Source organism: Onychostoma macrolepis, chromosome 24, assembly GCF_012432095.1.
Source record: "Onychostoma macrolepis isolate SWU-2019 chromosome 24, ASM1243209v1, whole genome shotgun sequence".
NCBI classification, from domain to species: Eukaryota; Metazoa; Chordata; class Actinopteri; order Cypriniformes; family Cyprinidae; genus Onychostoma; species Onychostoma macrolepis.
The window spans coordinates 4,635,438-4,654,753 of record NC_081178.1 but is presented as its reverse complement, the minus strand read 5'-3'; the positions used below and the strand labels follow the sequence as shown (position 1 = coordinate 4,654,753).

Genomic DNA, 19,316 nt, shown 5'->3' with positions numbered 1-19,316 from the left:
AGCCGACCCAGGACGCATAACTTACCATCAGACTCTCCATCACTCATGGCATTTAGTGTTTCTAATACCTACCTTCCATAAATCGCCTTCTTTTAGTCATTATGACTTTATTTATGAAACTGATAACCGCTAAATCAGTGAGTGAAAGGCGTTGCCTAGAAATGTACAATGTTAAAACACAAGCGGCAAGAAAATGACAGTGTGAAAATACATGCATTATATAGCGGGTAAATTTGACCCGCACGGCGCTTATAGGTATAAATGCTCCGTTTTTTGATCTGGTTTTATCTAAATAATTTTTAACAACATTGGATTGTAAATTACATAATTTTAGTAAAAGTCAATGACTGGGAGACTTGAATGTTTTGTTGAAAATCTGTTATGTACATTTGAAAAATTTACCCCGTGGCGGTTCTAGTGTTAAGTATCAATTTTTCAAAATTTAGATTTATACATCATCTGAAAGCTGAATAAATAAGCTTTCCATTGATGTATGGTTTGTTAGGATCAGACAATATTTGGTCAAGATCTGGAATCTGAGGGTGCAAAAAAATCGAAATATTGAGAAAATCGCCTTTAAAGTTCTTAGCAATGCATATTACTAATCAAAAACGACGTTTTGATATATTTACAGTAGTAAATTGACAAAATATCTTCATGGAATATGATCTTTACTTAATATACTAATGATTTTTGGCATAAAAGAAAAATCTATCATTTTACCCTTAAGACTGGTTTTGTGGTCCAGGGTCACATATATTATGTAAACAAAAACTTTTATTTTGGATGTGATTAATCGCGATTAATCGTTTAAAAGCACTAATTATAACACATTACATCTGTGGTTATAATTACTCTTTATTGACAAACTATTTTGCTGTTGACACTGTAAAGCTGCTTTGACACAATCAGTATTGTATAAAGCTCTATAAATAAAGGTGACTTGACTTACTCATAAAAAAACATTCAACCCTTTACCTGAGGCACTCGATCATGCGTGAGGCGATGCCTCTCCGTCTCATCATGCTGAACACCCAAATGCGACTGATGCCACAGAGCGCTGGCTCAGGTACGGTAGAGCAGCACCAGGCCCTCTGACGCTCGTACATGACCTTCTCTCCTTCTGATCCCTCTGGCACGGACTCCTCTATAACCCTGTATCCCTGCACACAGCAGCCAAACAAAACCATCAGATGTAGAACAGACTAAGACGAACACTACATAAAGACGTAGCACCTTACAATGACTTTAATTACCTGTTAAAAGGCCTCTATATGGAATATGCATGTTTTTCACATTTTCTCTGCTAATTGAAAACCAGTGGAATTCTGATAAGTGGGTTTAAATAATGTAAAATATTATAAAAATATATGAAATGAGCTTAGAGTACTGCACTCGTATTGGTTTCTAAAAAATTATGCATGAATTTAACGAGATAACATGCAAGATATACACCTATAAACATGCTATTAAACACCTGTATGCTCAGCTGACCTCTTGTATGTGCTCGGCGATAAGACAGCCTGCGACTTTCTTATCATTTGAAATGAAGAGGAAGGTTTTGGTCTGTGATGGGACTTTGGTCTCCACTTGCTGGAAGCCCAAGTCATTGTCCACCATTTCTCTGATCTCCTCAACCTTAAATTAAACCAGACAAATATTATAAACAGATATCATATGTATCAGCAAAGCTATTAGAAATCTTGAAATAGACAATTTGAGTGCTAGTGAATGGAAGGATATGAGGAAGAGACAAGTACCTTTTTAAGTGCGTACTTGGGATCATCAGGGAGAACAAGAATAATCTTGCCGTCAGGATACTCTCCCAGGATTCTCTCCTTCTTCCAGCCCTGGAACAGATATTACAATAATGATTTTGAGACATGGGTATATAGTTATTTTGAGACTGTAACCCCTATCCTAAAATGAAAATTAAGCAACCCATAACTGTGTTTCTCAAATTTTACACTATATACCACACACCATAAGTTTATGTGAAGACAAGTTATAATATTTTTCAACTTTACTGTAATGTTGAATGGCTATATTTACTCATTTTATCCCAGAAATGAATAAAAAAATGCCACTGAATGAAGACTTATAATACACCGCCTTATGTTGTTTCTACATCAATTTCGAGAGTCACGGGTAAAAATATATTTATTATTACTAATTCCAATGTTAGGTGCAATTAATCATGATTAATTACAGGAAAATGTGCAATGAATTAGTTATTAGTTGTTTTTTAATTCTACATTAATAGTTTTTTTTTTTTTTAAACACTGATCTTATAAGAATACATTAAAGAAACAAAACCACTCAAGGCTGTGCTTACTGCTGACAGATCTGACTGAAACATCTTTATGGTATGGTAAATAACTTCGAATAGCATAATAATAAGTATGTGGATAGGACGCAACGGTTTCTCTCTTGACTCACCACATATCTGACAGCGCTGATGAACTGGTTGTGGAAGAGGAGGTGTTGGGATTCGTCCTCTGGGCTGGTAGGAGAGTACAGCATCCCACACACGTTACACGTCACCGCACCAAACGACTTCTGACCAGCATCCTGTAAAGCACAAAAACAGCCTTCACCAAATACTAATGTCTTCTTTTTTAGGTGTAACTGTTTATTCCAAAACAATCTTAAATTTCTGACAAGTATTTGCATTTAGGTCTAGAATTTAAAAAAAGCTTCAGAATGAAATTCAAGGAAATTATGATTAATTAATCCAAGTGGGGATGGGGATAAATTAACCTAAACAAATACACAAAGGTTGTTAGGATATAACTAGGGATGCACCGATACCACTTTTTCCAGTACTCACCCGATACGATACTTTTATTTTTGGTACTTGCCGATACAGAGTACCGATACCGATATTTTCATTGCATTTGTACATTTTTAAAATATTGGGTACAGAAACCAAAAGAGTATGTATAATGTTAGTAGGTTAATTTCATTTATCAAATAGATATAGTCAAACCATAATTTATTCAGACACCTTCAACATTTCTCACATTATCACAGTTTACTCACTATAGTTTAGAAAGTGGTAATAAAATATGACAAGAACTCAGAGTTCAACTGTGTCAGAACAAATTCAGCTTGATAATGTCAGATAACTTTGATAGAAAGCTATGTAATGGATTACAATCAACCAAAAATTATTCATACAGCTGTTAGTATGACAATATTTACACAACTATCAATACTTTGTCGGGCCACCCTTAGCCTTAATGACAGCCTGTAGTCTCCTGGATATGCTGTCAACCAGGTTCATGCAAACCATAACTTAAATTTTTTCCCAGACTCGGTCTGAATAATTTTTGGTCCCAAATTTGAATAAATTTTATTGGTAGTCCACTGTGTGAAGAATTTTTGGGTATAATATGTCACAGCTTACTTTATTTTGTTATCCTCACTTACATAAATGAACTACAGTGTCCTGCACCCACTGGTAAAAAATATCAATATCTGGGCTCTGAATAATTTTTGGTTTGACTGTATATCCTTCGGTTATTTTCACACTTAATTATGCCCATTAAAACGTATTTTACAAGTTTTTGTTACTTTCACTGTTCATTTTTTCTTTGCTTCATGGTACATCATCTTTAATTTAATAGCATTAGAGCTGCTCCATTCCAGCGGCTTAGTACTGTAATCATGAGTTCTGCTGTAACAATGCAGGGAACCACTTGTTATAAATCTCCTAACTGTGATATTTTCAGATATAGAAGTTGTGTTTTTGTCATCTGAAACGTGCTGCGATTTATATTCCAAAGCCATTCATATAATGCAGAATCACTCATGAAGCAAGCAAAACATGCGTTGTGCATATTGTACTGGTGCAGAATGAGAGGGACAAGTACAGTACAGCCTAGCGCATTTCACACAGGCTGCTAGTTTCACTTTTGCCAGAAAGTCGTGTATGCTTAAGGTTGAAAATAAATGATGTTTATAGTGGATGCCCCTATAAATTGTCTTATATTGACGATTTAGTTTTAATCCAAATGATGCATGCTAAGTGAGCGAACATCAATAAAGATCACACAACAGAAGTGCGCTCTCTCCCTCCCTCCCTACTATTAAAGTAACTTGTGCATTGTTTTACTTTCTTGTTTTTGATATATCCGACCCGAACTACAAACTTTCCAGTGATGTCTGTCAGAAAGGGACATTCACTCGACAAGTGAATCCAGGCGTTAATATTGAATGTTTAACATTATATTCATTGCATACATATACTTCGTAGACATCCTTAATCTCTAAAAACTCCATTCTGCTGTCTGTTGTCGGTGTTTCTTTGTCTGAATATGGCACTTATCACATGCTGTGTGGTATCAGCGTTTGAGTACAGGAGCTCAGTATCGGGCCTGATGCATCCCTAGATATAACTGACTTACATTGCCGGACTGTGCTGCTGTACTAGCAGGTTTGGGGCTGGTTTTGTCCTCTTTCTTCTGTTCTGCTCCAGATTCAACACTAGAATTTTCCCTGAAATGATAACAGAAAGTCTTTAAGTCATAGATGTTAAACAGCTTTTCTATAGAATAACGAATAGACTAGAAAATAGAATAGACTCTAATGACATTAATTCTTTTGAGAATATCGTTTCAACAACACATTATAAGCTGAAGTGTGTAATAATTTCTGCTCTAGCATCAACAAATTGAATTGCAAAAATAAAAATAATGAAAGAATAATGACTTTCTCAAAAAGTTGTCCTGAACAAAGTGATAGCACCTCAAACTCATGGCATTGGTTGTGTCAGTGTTGCTCAAACAAACAATGCTCTGAAAAGCATAGCCACATCATTTATTTTTCCAAGCGAATTAAACTAAATAGCTTACTTATAGTTGCATGTTAAACTGAGAAAGCATTTTAACAAACAATTACACTTCAACATGATATTGTGCTTTTTCACAGACCTGAAAGCAAATTTTTACTTTTCAAATCTTTAATGAAAGTCCTTTGAATTACCGGTCGCTGTTTTCTGTTTGCATCTTTTGATCAGGTTCTTGCTGGGAGAGGGTTTCGGCTTATTATCTGTGAACACATGCACCACAAGGTAGTTAAAATAAACAAATAAATAGATATGTGTTATTACACATACTGCCAAAGATAATTCCTTTAGCATGTGTTTAACACTTTAACACATTCATTATCTGGGTATGATAAGATCCACAAGTGCCGATTATGAAACTAGCATTGCAAGACAGAGAGAAGTCAGGCTTTTTGTGTTTGATTTAAAAACAAACAAATCAAATATTGTTTACCTGTAGCAGTGGGGACGCATGGCTTTCTCTCCACTGCTGGTTTGGGCTGCACTTTAGCTGATGAAGAGGACTGCTCTGGTTTGACCTGTGAGAATGACACATTTTGTGATCAACTGTAGTGGTTGTTTAGAGTGTAAGCATGAAGACATTTCATAAAGAGAATATATATTTAATTCAAATAATGTGTAGAATATATTTTAGACTATGAATTGTAAGTCTGACAGCTAACGAAAATAAATAATACATCCTTCCTCAACAACCTGTAGAATTTGAGGTATCATTAAGGTATCAATTCATAAATGATGCTGAGCATATTATTTGCTGAGGTTTAATATTCAGGGATGAGGCTGCTGTAATCCCTACTTTACAAATTACTCTACCATTCAAAAGTTTGGAATTGTGTATGATTTGTTTTATTAAAGAAGTCTCTTATGCTCACCAAGGCTGCATTTATTTGATCAAAATACAGTAAATATTGTGAAATATTATAATGTAAAATCACTGTTTTCTTATTGAATATTTTTGAAAATGTAATTTATTCCTGTGATCAAAACAGAATTTTCAGCATCATTACTCCAGTCTTCAGTGTCACATGATCCTTCAGAAAAAAATTCTAATTTGCTAATTTGCTGCTCAAGAAACATTTTTGTTATTATCAATGTTGAAAACAGTTGTGCTGCTTAATATGTATAAAATTTTGTATAAACAGATTTACATTTTTTTTTTTCAGGATCCTAAAGAACAGCATTATTTTAAATTAACATCTTTTGTAAAATGATAAGTGTCTTTACTGTCACTTCTGATCAATTTAATGCATCCTAGTTAAATAAAAGTATGAATTTCTTTCAAAAAACCTTACTGACCCTAAACCTTTGAACATTTTGTGTAATGCATGGCATTTCAAAAGTATTTTTAATGCATCAAAATTTATTCACAGTGCGTTATAATACACATTTCATATTTATAAAAATTTAGACAGTATAATTCACTATAACAAATAAAAATTGTTTTTGGCAATGTGTTTTAATGCATTGCACATTTTAAAAGTGTAACTCCTTACTGACCTCAAACTCTTGAATGCTTGTGTATGTGTGTCTGCATGAATGTTTCACCTCATTTTTGGGTACTGCTGGTTTGCTCGTCTCCTCTTCAAGACCATCAAGCTCAAAGTCATCTGGTGAATACTTGCGTCTGGGAGTGTAGGGTTTATAATCCACCACTGGTTTGGGTTTGGGGCTGGTGATTCCATTAGGCATGGGTGGCGCCTGAGCCGGAAGTGCCCTCCTGGGTTCATTGGAGCCCACTTTGGGCACGCTTTCCGGCACAGGAACCTGTGCAGGGGTGGTGGCCGGGCTGGGCGAGACCAATGGAGCGTCCGTCTCCTCGGGAGAACCAACCTGACTCGCCTGATCCGACTTCAGCTTCTTAACACGGGTCCAAGTCAACTTATCCCGCTGAAGCTCCACCTGTCTCAGCCTCTGATAGCGGGAGAGTTTCTTCTTCTCCTGGGTCTTGAGCGGCAAAGACACCTGGCTGAGGAAAAAACGTTTCTTAGGCGTACCATCCTCGGGTTTGGGATCATCAGTCTCAACACTAGTAGTTTCAGGGGGAGCGGCGTTTTCAGACGCCTCTTTTTCAGTTTCGCAAACCTCCGTGGATTCACTCGCCTCCTGTTGTTGCTCAATATTTTTCTCATCTGAAGTTCCCGGAGCATCGGATGCAATATCATCCGCAATTTCTTCACAGAGAGCAAGGAGGTTGAGCTGTCGAGGTTGGGGTTTCTTAGCGGCAGCTGCCTTTTCTTCAGCTAAAGCCGCTAGACGTGCCTTCGTCCGAGCCTGCGGGTTCATGGCCTGCTTTTTAGGAAGCCCTTGCGAGGAGTCCGTCGCACTTTCCTGGGGCAAAGAGGGTGAAGAAGTGACCTCCTTACATGTCACAGCTTCACCTGTTTGTTTTTTCACTGTTTCCTCCTCCTCCTCCTCCTCCTCCAAATCCTCATAAGTTTCAATCTCCACCACACAATGTTCAATCTCAATATCGTCATCCAGAAATGCTTCTGAATCCGGGAGAAACACTTTCGCCACGTCGGTACTTTGTACACTGTCCTGCAGGGAACACGTGTTCACGACTTCTAACTCATCCATGTCGGAAATGTCTTTACCTGCGAACGAGTGTTTCGTGATGCTGGTTTCTTGGATGACTTTGAAAAGCGCCTCTAGAGGTGGAGGAGATTTGCTCATCACATCTACTTTTGCATCCACACTCACTGTGATTTTCTCAATAGGGTCAGTCGGAAGCTCCTTATGCTCTTCGACTTTGCTCACTCGCGGTTCATGAAGCGACTGCAGATCGCTTATATTGGCCACGTGGATTTTGTCAGGTTTGGGTAACGTTATCTCCTCACTTTGAAGGTCAAGCAATCGTCCATAATTGTGCTCTATTTGCACAGGAAACAAGGTTGCGACTGTTTTAATTGTTTCAGAGATGGATGGCTTTTCTTTCTTTACTCTTGAAACATATTTCTTGTTTCCTTTCTTCAAGACAGACATATTTTGAGATTTTTTATCTCCAGAGGCTTTCGGCTTCCCCTCATCTTTCCGCCGTCTTCCTCTCGTGCCCTTCTTTTGTGGCGTTTTCAAGCGAGACGACCGTCGAACAGGTTTTCCGTTTTCTTCCCTCGGCTGTGCTTGATGTTTCTGCTTAGACGACTGAGTTTCCAACGCTTTGTTTTTTGGAGGTCTTCCTCTCAAAGACTTCTTGGGCATCTGAGTTTTATCTGACTCTGTGAGACTTTGATCTATCTTTGTTTTCTTAACTTCAGGTTCAGAAGAAGACATCTTTCTTTTCTGCCCAGGCATCCTAGGGAGAAATGACAAAGCAAGTTAAATGCAAATACAAAACCAATAATTTCTGTTTTTAAATAAATTAATATGTGATTGTGTTTGCCTCAAAACAAATCTTTGCGTAAAATCTATTTAAGTTCCAGTGAATATTACAATTAAATATAAAAATCTTTCAGAAGTGAGCAAAAACCAGATTAACTGAAATACTAAATACAGAAGATGTGCAGCTGTCATCCATCATAACGGATTTCTTAAGTGACAGCTGAGGCAATTCTCTGACATTTAACTTACAATAAACGCTCCTACAATCTGTAATAACAATAACAGTACTATCTATATTCATAGTGTATTAAAATAACGCCACATAAATCATATAATCTTCATTTTTTAACGCACATCGACATGTCAACAGCTCAGATCAGTCTCTGCTTCTGCAAAGATGAGAAGTATGAAGTAAACATGAGTCATTTATTCTCATTTCCAGTGTATAATAACATTCTATGATGATTTGAACAGTATATAAAAAGCATTAAAAAAATTATATTTTTCAAGTGTCTCATCACTCTGACGTCGAGAAGAAAGTTAGCAGAGCTGGCTAACTCCGTTAGCTATCTCCTTATAAAGCCAACGACATTCGCTACTGTCGATTATATATTACAAGTAAGTAAATAAGACTTACATATAGCTATTATAACAGGTGGAAAAATAAGCGGCAGTAATAAAGTACAGTGCAGAACTTACCTATCTTTTCCTGTTTCTAAACAACAGCTGTTTTCCGCTGTGTGGAGCAAAGTTTAGCCTCACTTCCGGTGCTGAGTCTTCTTCGGCGAATTTTTCGTGTTACAGTATGTTTAAACGACACCTACTGGACTAGAGGACAGATAGAAATATAATTTCGCTATAAAGTAGAAAATTCTTATTGCTTTTTAAAGTTTAATTATTATTATGTTTTAACGCGTGTGTGTGTATGTATATATATATATATATATATATATATATATATATATATATATTGTTATAGTTCTAATATATTATATATAACTATAAATTGCTATGTATATATGTGTGTAAATTATTGTATTTTTTGAAAATATTAATATTTAAATTGATATTTGATTACACACACAAATATATATACACATAAAGTTATACAATGTTAAATTATTATTATGTTTTTATGTTTTAATGCGTGTGTGTGTGTGTGTGTGTGTGTGTGTGTAATCAAATATTAATTTAATTATAAATATTTTCAAATATATATATAATTTTATATAATATATATATATAATATATATATATATATATATATATATATATATATATATAAAATGCTATATAATGTTGAATTATTATTATGTTTTAACGTGTATATATATATATATATATATATATATATATACACACACAGCTATATATGTTTATATGTGTGTGTGTGATATAATGTATACATTATTTTTGTAATGATATAACGTATTTTTATTTTTATAAAATAATAATAAATTAATAATTTTAATATTATTATTTTAATTAATATTTGATATTTTACATATATATAAATATATAGTGCAATTCTTTTACCTATTAGTGTTACCCTATCCAGTTGCATATACATTAAAAATATAATATAATATAATATAATATAATATAATATAATATAATATAATATAATATATAATATAATATAATATATAATATAATATAATATAATATAATATAATATAATATACAGTTTCGATTCGTATGTATTACAGCATATCTATTTTTCGTTCTTAATGCTGTTTTGGCCACTAGATGTCAGTAACGCTCTTCTGATTGGCCGCAGCTGAACTCCCAGAATCCTCCGCGAGGCGCGGTATCCGAATATTTACATGATGGAACAGAAATATCAGGAGTTCTGATGCGCGCATTTCTATTTATAATATACTTGCCTTGTTTTATTCTTAGGTTCGGATACATGTAGCACATGATGTCGTTATATAAACAGCCGAAAGGAATACATTAGTCGGTCAACTGTGTGAAATAGCGAATGTCACCTTTATGTCGAATTACTTACTGAAGGAGTCTGATAGACCGAGTGAGGATGAGTACTCCAGATCTGAGCCCTGCTTCCAGCACATCTGCGGACTCCAGAGAGAAACTCCAGGATCTCCTGAATGCCGTGAGAGAGATCCACGACACTGCTCTGCAAGGTACAAGAGCTTTCTCCTTCTCTTACAAGTAAAAACTGTAGATCTGTTAAAATGATATTTGCTATCTGACAGTTGCTTTACCTTACTAATGCAGTAGATATTTAAAAATTAGATATTTGGATATCTTAAGATATTTTTAAAAATGCATTTAGCTTTTATATATATATATATATATATATATATATATATATATATACACATATACACACACACACATATATATATATATATATATATATATATACACACACATATGTATGTATATGTATGTATGTATATATATATATATATATATATGTATGAATGTATGTATATGTATATACTGTATATGTATGTATATATACACATACAGGTGCATCTCAATAAATTAGAATGTAGTGGAAAAGTTCATTTATTTCAGTAATTCAACTCAAATTGTGAAACTCGTGCATTAAATAAATTCAATGCACACAGACTGAAGTAGTTTAAGTCTTTGGTTCTTTTAATTGTGATGATTTTGGCTCACATTTAACAAAAACCCACCAATTCACTATCTCAACAAATTAGAATACTTCATAAGAACTTCACTTAAAAAAAAACATTTTTAGTGAATTCTTGGCCTTCTGGAAAGTATGTTCATTTACTGTATATGTACTCAATACTTGGTAGGGGCTCCTTTTGCTTTAATTACTGCCTCAATTTGATCAGTTTGTGGCACTGCTGAGGTGGTGTGGAAGCCCAGGTTTCTTTGACAGTGGTCTTCAGCTCATCTGCATTTTTTGGTCTCTTGTTTTTCATTTTCCTCTTAACAATACCCCATAGATTCTCTACAGTGGCCAGTCAAGCACACCAACACCATGGTCATTTAACCAACTTTTGGTGCTTTTGGCAGTGTGAGCAGGTGCCAAATCCTGCTGGAAAATGAAATCAGCATCTTCAAAAAGCTGGTCAGCAGAAGGAAGCATGAAGTGCTCCAAAATTTCTTGGTAAACGGGTGCAGACTCTAGGACCTTGGTTTCCAAATGAAATACAAAACTTGCTCTCATCTGAAAAGAGGACTTTGGACCACTGGGCAACAGTCCAGTTCTTCTTCTCCTTATCCCAGGTAAGACGCCTCTGACGTTGTCTGTGGTTCAGGAGTGGCTTAACAAGAGGAATACGACAACTGTAGCCAAATTCCTTGACACGTCTGTGTGTGGTGGCTCTTGATGCCTTGACCCCAGCCTCAGTCCATTCCTTGTGAAGTTCACCCAAATTCTTGAATCGATTTTGCTTGAGAATCCTCATAAGGCTGCAGTTCTCTCGGTTGGTTGTGCATCTTTTTCTTCCACACTTTTTCCTTCCACTCAACTTTCTGTTAACATGCTTGGATACAGCACTCTGTGAACAGCCAGCTTCTTTGGCAATGAATATTTGTGGCTTACCCTCCTTGTGAAGGGTGTGAATGATTGTCTTCTGGACAACTGTTAGATCAGCAGTCTTCCCCATGATTGTGTAGCCTAGTGAACCAAACTGAGAGACCATTTTGAAGGTTCAGGAAACCTTTGCAGGTGTTTTGAGTTGATTAGCTGATTGGCATATATCCATATTCTAATTTGTTGAGATAGTGAATTGGTGGGTTTTTGTTAAATGTGAGCCAAAATCATCACAATTAAAAGAACCAAAGACTTAAACTACTTCAGTCTGTGTGCATTGAATTTATTTAATACACGAGTTTCACAATTTGAGTTGAATTACTGAAATAAATGAAAAATGAATAAATAAAACTTTTCCACGACATTCTAATTTATTGAGATGCACCTGTATATAAAACATATTCTTTCAAAAAAGCTAAAGTTACATCCAATGTCTAATCAGTTGAAAACAATATGATATGTTTTTGCTTTTGCACTGACATCAGCTTTTCTCATTTTCAGAATTACAGGCAAAAATAACCAAACTGAAGAAAGAGCGCTGTCTGTAAGTTTAAGGCTTACTGTACTAGAATATATAATTAAGAAGTTCCATGAAGATTTTTTATAAATCAGTTTGACTTTTAAATAGACTGACAATTGGTTTGTGATTACTGATGATCATTAAAAAAATTGAAGGGTCTTTCTTTTGATTAAAGTATTCTGTAATGTCAGTTATGATCTCTAACTGTAAAAATTCTTCTTTCCTCTCAGAGATGCTCAGAGACTGGGTGAATTTCACAGCAAGAACCAGCAGTTACGAGAACAACAGAAGGTCCTGCAGGAGAAGATCAGACAGTTAGAGGACAGGTGCTCTGGAAAGGACATTTTTACCTTTTTAGCAACGCATTGTTTTTTTTTTTTTCTAATCTTATCCTAAGTTGCTGTTTTGTTTGTCTCTGTGTTTAGGGTGCGTTCTGGACCATGTGACCGTTGCGCTGTGACGGAGAAGCAGATTAAAAAGACCAACACTGAGTTTGAAGATACTAATCAGAAAAATCTGTCTGTCATCTCTGAACTTGGTGAGCATTTTTGTTTTATTATTATTATGTATTGTATTGTGTCTCATCTGTGAGGGAATATCTACCTCTATTACTATCAACCCATCTGCTGTAATGCGTGTTGGTGAGTTTAGAGGCAGAGAGGAAGACTCTGAAAGATGAAAACAGGAAACTGAGTCTTGAACTGGAGCGACTTAGAAAGTTAGGGTGAGTCTCAAAGTCAAATGAAACATGACAAAATGCCTCCACATGTCTGTGGAGATCTGTAATGATAAAGTGCATCACATGAGTGTCTATTTTAAGCGGATGTCTCTGTATGTGTGTCTAGTTCTCCACAGAATGTGTCTTCTGAGGCCGAGGAGGGGATGATCCCAGACTCTCCTCACCGTCCGCTGTCCTTACCTGTTGCCAGCAAGATGAAACGACGGAAAGAGCAGAACCACGTCCGCTACGCTGAGACACCACTATCACTCTCATACCCTGGTAAGACACTCATGAGAAATTTAAAATGAGAGAAAAAGGCCTCTGGCGTTCATTCATAATTCCCAAAATTCCTTTTTAAAGGGAACAAAATTTGAAAGTATTGAGAGTTTTAATTATTACGTATATATACAAATTGTTATTCACTAAATTAGCTATTTGATGAGGTAAGAGAACACCTGACAAGAGATCAGAGACCATTCCTTCATCCAGAATCACTCCAGACACTTTAGATTCCCAGCTCCATGTTGGTGCTTCTTCACTTCAGTTCACCCACTCATTTTCTACAGGGTTCAGGTCAGAGGACTGGAATGGCCAGCAGAAGCTTGGTTTTGTGCTCAGTGACCCATTTTTGTGTTGATTTTTTAGGTTTGTGTTTGGATTATTGTACGGTTGGAAGATCCAAACATGGCCCATTATAAGATTTCTAACAGAGTCAGTCACTTATTGATTTTTTTGTCTGTTGGTATTTGATGCCATGTGTCTAAACAAGATGTCCAGGACCTCCAGCAGAAATGTAGTCTTCAGTATCTTTCATTGTTCACATGGGGTACTTTTTATCCCTGTGTTCACCAAACCCATCTTGAGTGTTTGCTGCTAAAAAGCTCATTTTTTAGTTTCATCTGACCATAGAAGCCAGTCCCATTTGAAGTTCCAGTCGTGTCTGATAACTGAATATGCTGGAGTTTGTTTTTGGATGAGCGAGGAGAATTTTTCTTGAAACCCTCCCAAACAACATGTGGTGATGTAGGTGCTGTTTGACAATTTTTTTTAAGGTTTTCTGACCCCGAGACTCAACTATTTTCTGCAATTCTCCAGCTGTGGTCCTTGGAGAGTCTTTAGCCACTCAAACTCTCCTTCTCTCTTTTAATTTAATACAAAAATTACATAATTTTGTTTTATTTTATTTTTTAATAATTTTCAGAACCCAGGCGAGAAAAGCCGTCTGTGCCCTTCAGCGGTAATGGCAGAGGTGTGTTGGTAGCTGAGACATGTGAAATGGATGTCACTTGTACTGCAGGTATTATGAGCTGATTTTCATCTAGAAATTATATTATTAATACATACATATTATATCTAACCAATAAGATAACAGTCAATGTGAGTTCAGAGATATTTTTCTTAAAACAAACATAAATATGCATCTGTTAAAGAATTTAGACTTAAATTAATTAAAATTTACATTTTCTTTTGAAGCCGTATGTTTTAGATGATGTTCTCTGTAAGGATAACATGAATGTGTTTTTTATTTTAGAGCCTCAAACAAAGAAACATTTCAGGACTGTGGTACCTGAGACCTGCTGGATGGACGTCTGTCCGGAACAGGTTCTGCCTTTTCTTCATCAATAGTTTGAAACGATCTCAGTCATGTGTTATATCCCGAAATGCCATTTTAGATTTCATTTCAGCTGTGCATTTTGAAGATGACCATGCTTAGTTATACATGGAAAACCCGCCAGTGTTTGTTCACGTCAAATGTGTTTTCCCTCCAGTTTGATGATAAAGATGAAGATGATCTTCACACTTCACCACACACTGAACGAAACCAACAACCTGAGTCACACGACTGCACAAACATGTAAAGAGACACTCTTAAATCCAAACATACTTCCTGCTGAGCTCTTAATAATGACCGAAAGGTATCTGGAGCAAATACTTCATAATAGTAGCTATTTTTTCCAGAGTCACTGCAGTCCAAAATGATGATTCGCCGTCTGTTTTACGTTGCCATCCGTTGGGTTCTCGAGAGCAGCAACCACCTGCAGACGACTTTCCCCACACACCTTCAAACACCAGCACACGTGTGCCAGTTAAAGAGAAGAGAAAACATACGGATGGCAGGAAAAGAGAGATTTCTGATTGCAGCCTGGTTGATCCTGATGAAACCAAAATCAAGGGGATGATGTTTGCTTCCACTCCAACTAACAATTGTATACAGAACAAGAATCACGAAACAACGGTTAGACGCAGTTTTTTAAAACAGTTTTACATAAAATTAAAACGCACTTGAGTTGGTTTGAACTGTTATATTTGTAGGATTCAAAGAAGAGGAAATGTTTGGACCAGCATACGCCTCGCAAAAGTTCTCTTCAAAACCAAAACATGCCTTTTCCATACGGTAATACAGATCTTTTATGAACAGTTTCCATTAATAGTTCTCGAGTAGTTCAGGTTGAATGGTTTTGCTGATGTTTTTTGATTATTTGGTCTTTATTTGTCACAGATCAGAGCTGGAGTGTTGATCCAGGAGCTGATCTGGATCAGTATGATACGGAGAGCTCTCCTCACCCAGAGGTACATTTATGCTACCATTTAAAAAGTTTTTTTTTTTAATTCAGCAAGGAAGTATTAAATTCATCAAAAGCAACAGCAAAGACATTTTTAATGTTACAAAAGAATTTAAAATTAATGCTGTTCTTTTGAACTTTTTTTATCCATCAAAGAAGTCTGAAAAAAACGTATCACGGTTTCTACAAAAATTTGTGACCCTGGACCACAAAACCAGTCTTAAGTCGCTGGGGTATATTTGTAGCAATAGCCAAAAATACATTGTATGGGTCAAAATTATCCATTTTTCTTTTATGCCAAAAATCATTAGGATATTAAGTAAAGATCATGTTCCATGAAGATATTTTGTAAATTTCTTACTGTAAATGTATCAAAACTTAATTTTTGATTAGTAATATGCATTGCTAAGAACTTCATTTGGACAACTTTAAAGGCAATTTTCTCAATATTTAGATTTTTTTGCACCCTCAATGCATTTAGATTTTCAAATAGTTGTATCTCAGCCAAATATTGTCCAATCCTAACAAACCATACATCAATGGAAAGCTTATTTATTCAGCTTTCAGATCATGTATAAATCTCAATTTCGAAAAATTTACACTTAAGACTGGTTTTGTCGTCCAGGGTCACATATGAAGCCACACAACTAGCGTATATGAATTCTGAAGGATCATGTGACACTGAAGTCTGGAGTAATGATGCTGAAAATTCAGCTGTGATCACAAAAATAAATTACATTTTACAGTATATTCAAATAGAAATAGTTATTTTTGTTAATTGTAATAATGTTTCAGAATATTACTGTTTTTACTGTATTTCAAAAAAAAAAAATCTTGCTTACCCCAGACTGGTCATTTGGTTACTTTAGCTGTATGTCACTAAAACAAAAAGTAAAAATATGACATTTTCCCCCAAATTGCATTAGGCCAGAGCAGACATAGAAACGATGGACACTGACTGCACGTTTGTGAGTCACAGTCTCCTGCTGAGAGGCCAGAAGAGGACGGGACAATCCCAAACCACTGGTATTACATGAATGAACAACTGATTTGATTTGTTTGTTCAGATTAATGTCTTAACCACCTGTAGACAACATCTACATGTGATTGATCTCCAGGAATTGGGCAGAAGGCAAACGACAGCCTTGCTGACATCTTCGATAAGACAGGATATGGAGAATATGAGTCGTGTCCACAGGAAGAGAGTTTTGATCCTAAACAAGACAGGACATACGAGGAGGAGAGAGAGGGAGATGACGATGATGAGGAAAAACAAGTGGTAGCAGGTAATGTTTTGTTTTCTGTTTCATCATTTCCATTTTTTGGCTCTTCAAATGACAAAGAAAGTCTTCCAGTAGTTTTGCTGTAATTTGTCCTTCATCTTTTAAACCTTTTTACCAAACATGTTGTGATTGTTCAGATGAATTCCGCCGGCCTGCAGATCCGGAACAAGTGACGTCCGACAATAATAGATCCAGCAGGTGAGAAATATATGATGCTTTTATTGGTAATAAATGTTCTTGTTGAGCTACTTTGGAAAGATTTATATTGTGAAAATCACTAAACAGATCAATTTGAGTTTGAAATAATGTTATATTATGAGATACTATTATAGTTTTTTTTTTAATATATATATATATATATTTTTTGAATGTTTGAATGATTTTTGTATTTTGCATTTTTACCTATTTTTACAAGTTTTACCAATTTTGATGTGTGTTTTTGGTATTTTTATTATTTATTATTTATTATTTTGTAAATATGTTTATTTATTTATTTTTGCTTTATTAAACTTATTTTAAAAAGGTGTCGTTTTTAATTATTTTTAATTAATTAATTATTTCAGGTTTTATTTTTAGTACTTCAAGTTAAACTATATTAAAATGAGAAATGTTGCTTTGGCAACTATTTGAAATATTTCTTTATTTCATTTCATGTTTATTTTATTTCAAATAACACGTTTGGGTTTAGTTTTACTAAAGTTTTACTTTGGTTTGAAAGTATTTTTTAATGGGGTTTTTTTTCCATGCAAAGAACTTCAGATTGCAAAGCTTTAAATGCATATGGTGCTAAAAAAAATACAGTGTCTTAAAGCCAACAAAACAAATGAATAAAAATACTACAAATAATAAAATTATTCATTATTTATTTAAAATGATTAATGAAGCATATTTTTAAAGATATTTGTACATGTTTTGCTTTCTGTTCCAGGAATAAGTCTTTTGCTTGTGTGGCAGTTGTGCGTAAGAAAGACGAAAGGAGAAAACTGAAAGGCCACTATTGTAAAGAGTGTGAAAATGTGAGTCAGTTTATACACTATATGACCAAATATATCTCCTCCTTCTAGATAATGATACCATTTGATAATTTACAATGTTGTACTTAAGAGCATTCTGTTGTTTCAGTACTATGCAGACCTTCCAGAGGAAGAAAGACAGAAAAAACTGTCTTCCTGTTCACGTCATCGCTACCAATACATCCCACCTTCCACTCCAGAGAACTTCTGGGAAGTGGGTTTCCCGTCAACACAGACCTGTGTGGAAAGAGGTACTGCATTATGTCTTTTTGACAAATTGCAGGAATTAATTGGTGAAACTTTGAAATCTTGCACTATTAAGAACTATATGTGACCCTGGATGACAAAACCAGTCTTAAGTGTCAATTTTTTTTAAATTAGAATATTTGGCCGAGATACAACTATTTGAAAATCTGGAATCTGAGGGTGCAAAAAAATCGAAATATTGAGAAAATTGCTTTAAAGTTGTCCAAATGAAGTTCTTAGCAATGCATATTACTAATCAAAAATTAAGTTTTGATAAATTTACGGTAAGAAATTTACAAAATGTCTTCATGGAACATGATCTTTACTTAATATCCTAATGATTTTTGGCATAAAAGAAAAATTTATAATTTTGACCCATACAATGTAGTTTTAGCTATTGCTACAAATATACCCCAGCGACTTAACACTGGTTTTGTGCTCCAGGGTCACATATAACACCTAATAATGCTACATTACATTTGTACAAATGCATTGTTTCCCAGCACACACAGTGACTATGAGACTTTTAATCTATAGACTTCCTGTGAAAGGAAGAATGACATGTTTATTTCATCAATTTATCTTGGTCACTGAAGCATTTAGACTACATTCGTTGCTCTCAACAGGCTACATCAAAGAGGACGACCAGCCAGACGTGCGGATACGCAGGAGACGGCCGTACCTCGCCATGTTCTCACCGAAAGCCAAGTCACAAAAACATCAGCACTGAGTGCATCCATTATAAGTTCAGATATGATTTAAAAACCACACATGTGATTCTGTCTGCTCATGTCCTGAATTATAGCTGCTTATTTTATTTACTTTTATATGTACTTGTGTCATTTGTGAGTAATTCAGCGTCCTCAGATTTTTTTGTCTATAAGAAAAGAACTGCATAAATTGTTTGACGTTTTGTACACTTGATTTTGACTGTAATTTGTAAAAAATACTTTCATCCTATAATAAAATTGTTTTTTTTAAAGTGCATTTATTTTCAGTACATCCAAGCATATGATTGTGCTAAGTTTCATTAGCAAAATTATTTAGCAAACAGGGTGGAGAAAATATTTTGTTGACAATAAAAATCTACCTTTCTACTTTTATATAATTGTAAGGGTTTTTTAAAAAATTATTATTCACCCTATAACATATTCTGGATAGTGCATATTTTAGGCCTTTATAGTTCATGGTAATATTAATATATGGTTTTGTAATTTTAATAAAAAATTTTGTTTAATTTCAACTCTTGATCTCTTGAAAG

General features: G+C 35.0%; 2 protein-coding genes across 2 annotated transcripts in view; one reads left to right on the top strand and one right to left on the bottom strand.

The window, feature by feature from the left end:
- The window catches only part of esco1 (establishment of sister chromatid cohesion N-acetyltransferase 1), an 11,846-nt gene extending 2,872 nt beyond the window's left edge, over window positions 1-8,974 (bottom strand). The window contains exons 1-10 of the mRNA XM_058765006.1: window positions 8,867-8,974; window positions 6,395-8,141; window positions 5,283-5,367; window positions 5,163-5,171; window positions 4,987-5,044; window positions 4,410-4,500; window positions 2,440-2,571; window positions 1,761-1,850; window positions 1,495-1,638; window positions 979-1,163 (exon numbers count right to left, since the gene is read on the bottom strand). Of these exons, the coding sequence (XP_058620989.1) occupies window positions 979-1,163; window positions 1,495-1,638; window positions 1,761-1,850; window positions 2,440-2,571; window positions 4,410-4,500; window positions 4,987-5,044; window positions 5,163-5,171; window positions 5,283-5,367; window positions 6,395-8,140 (2,540 nt within the window). The 5' untranslated portion in view covers window position 8,141; window positions 8,867-8,974. The remainder of the gene's footprint in view (window positions 1-978; window positions 1,164-1,494; window positions 1,639-1,760; window positions 1,851-2,439; window positions 2,572-4,409; window positions 4,501-4,986; window positions 5,045-5,162; window positions 5,172-5,282; window positions 5,368-6,394; window positions 8,142-8,866) is intronic.
- A 971-nt stretch (window positions 8,975-9,945) lies between these two features.
- On the top strand, window positions 9,946-19,278 carry rbbp8 (retinoblastoma binding protein 8). Its single transcript, XM_058764941.1, has 18 exons — window positions 9,946-10,314; window positions 12,210-12,252; window positions 12,459-12,554; window positions 12,654-12,766; window positions 12,880-12,952; window positions 13,074-13,228; window positions 14,151-14,246; window positions 14,481-14,551; window positions 14,719-14,804; window positions 14,909-15,185; window positions 15,263-15,344; window positions 15,450-15,520; window positions 16,440-16,539; window positions 16,632-16,799; window positions 16,934-16,994; window positions 17,725-17,812; window positions 17,919-18,060; window positions 18,682-19,278. The coding sequence occupies exons 1-18, from the start codon at window positions 10,206-10,208 to the stop codon at window positions 18,783-18,785; spliced, it is 1,935 nt and encodes a 644-aa protein (XP_058620924.1). The 5' UTR covers window positions 9,946-10,205; the 3' UTR covers window positions 18,786-19,278.
- Window positions 19,279-19,316: the final 38 nt, after the last annotated feature.

Bases quoted from the DNA above. Each gene is read 5' to 3' on its own strand.
- rbbp8 (XM_058764941.1), top strand. From the start codon at position 10,206: ATGAGTACTCCAGATCTGAGCCCTGCTTCCAGCACATCTGCGGACTCC. The intron at 10,315-12,209 runs GTACAAGAGCTT...TCTCATTTTCAG, and splicing joins CCACGACACTGCTCTGCAAG to AATTACAGGCAAAAATAACC. The intron at 16,995-17,724 runs GTGAGAAATATA...TTTCTGTTCCAG, and splicing joins GACAATAATAGATCCAGCAG to GAATAAGTCTTTTGCTTGTG.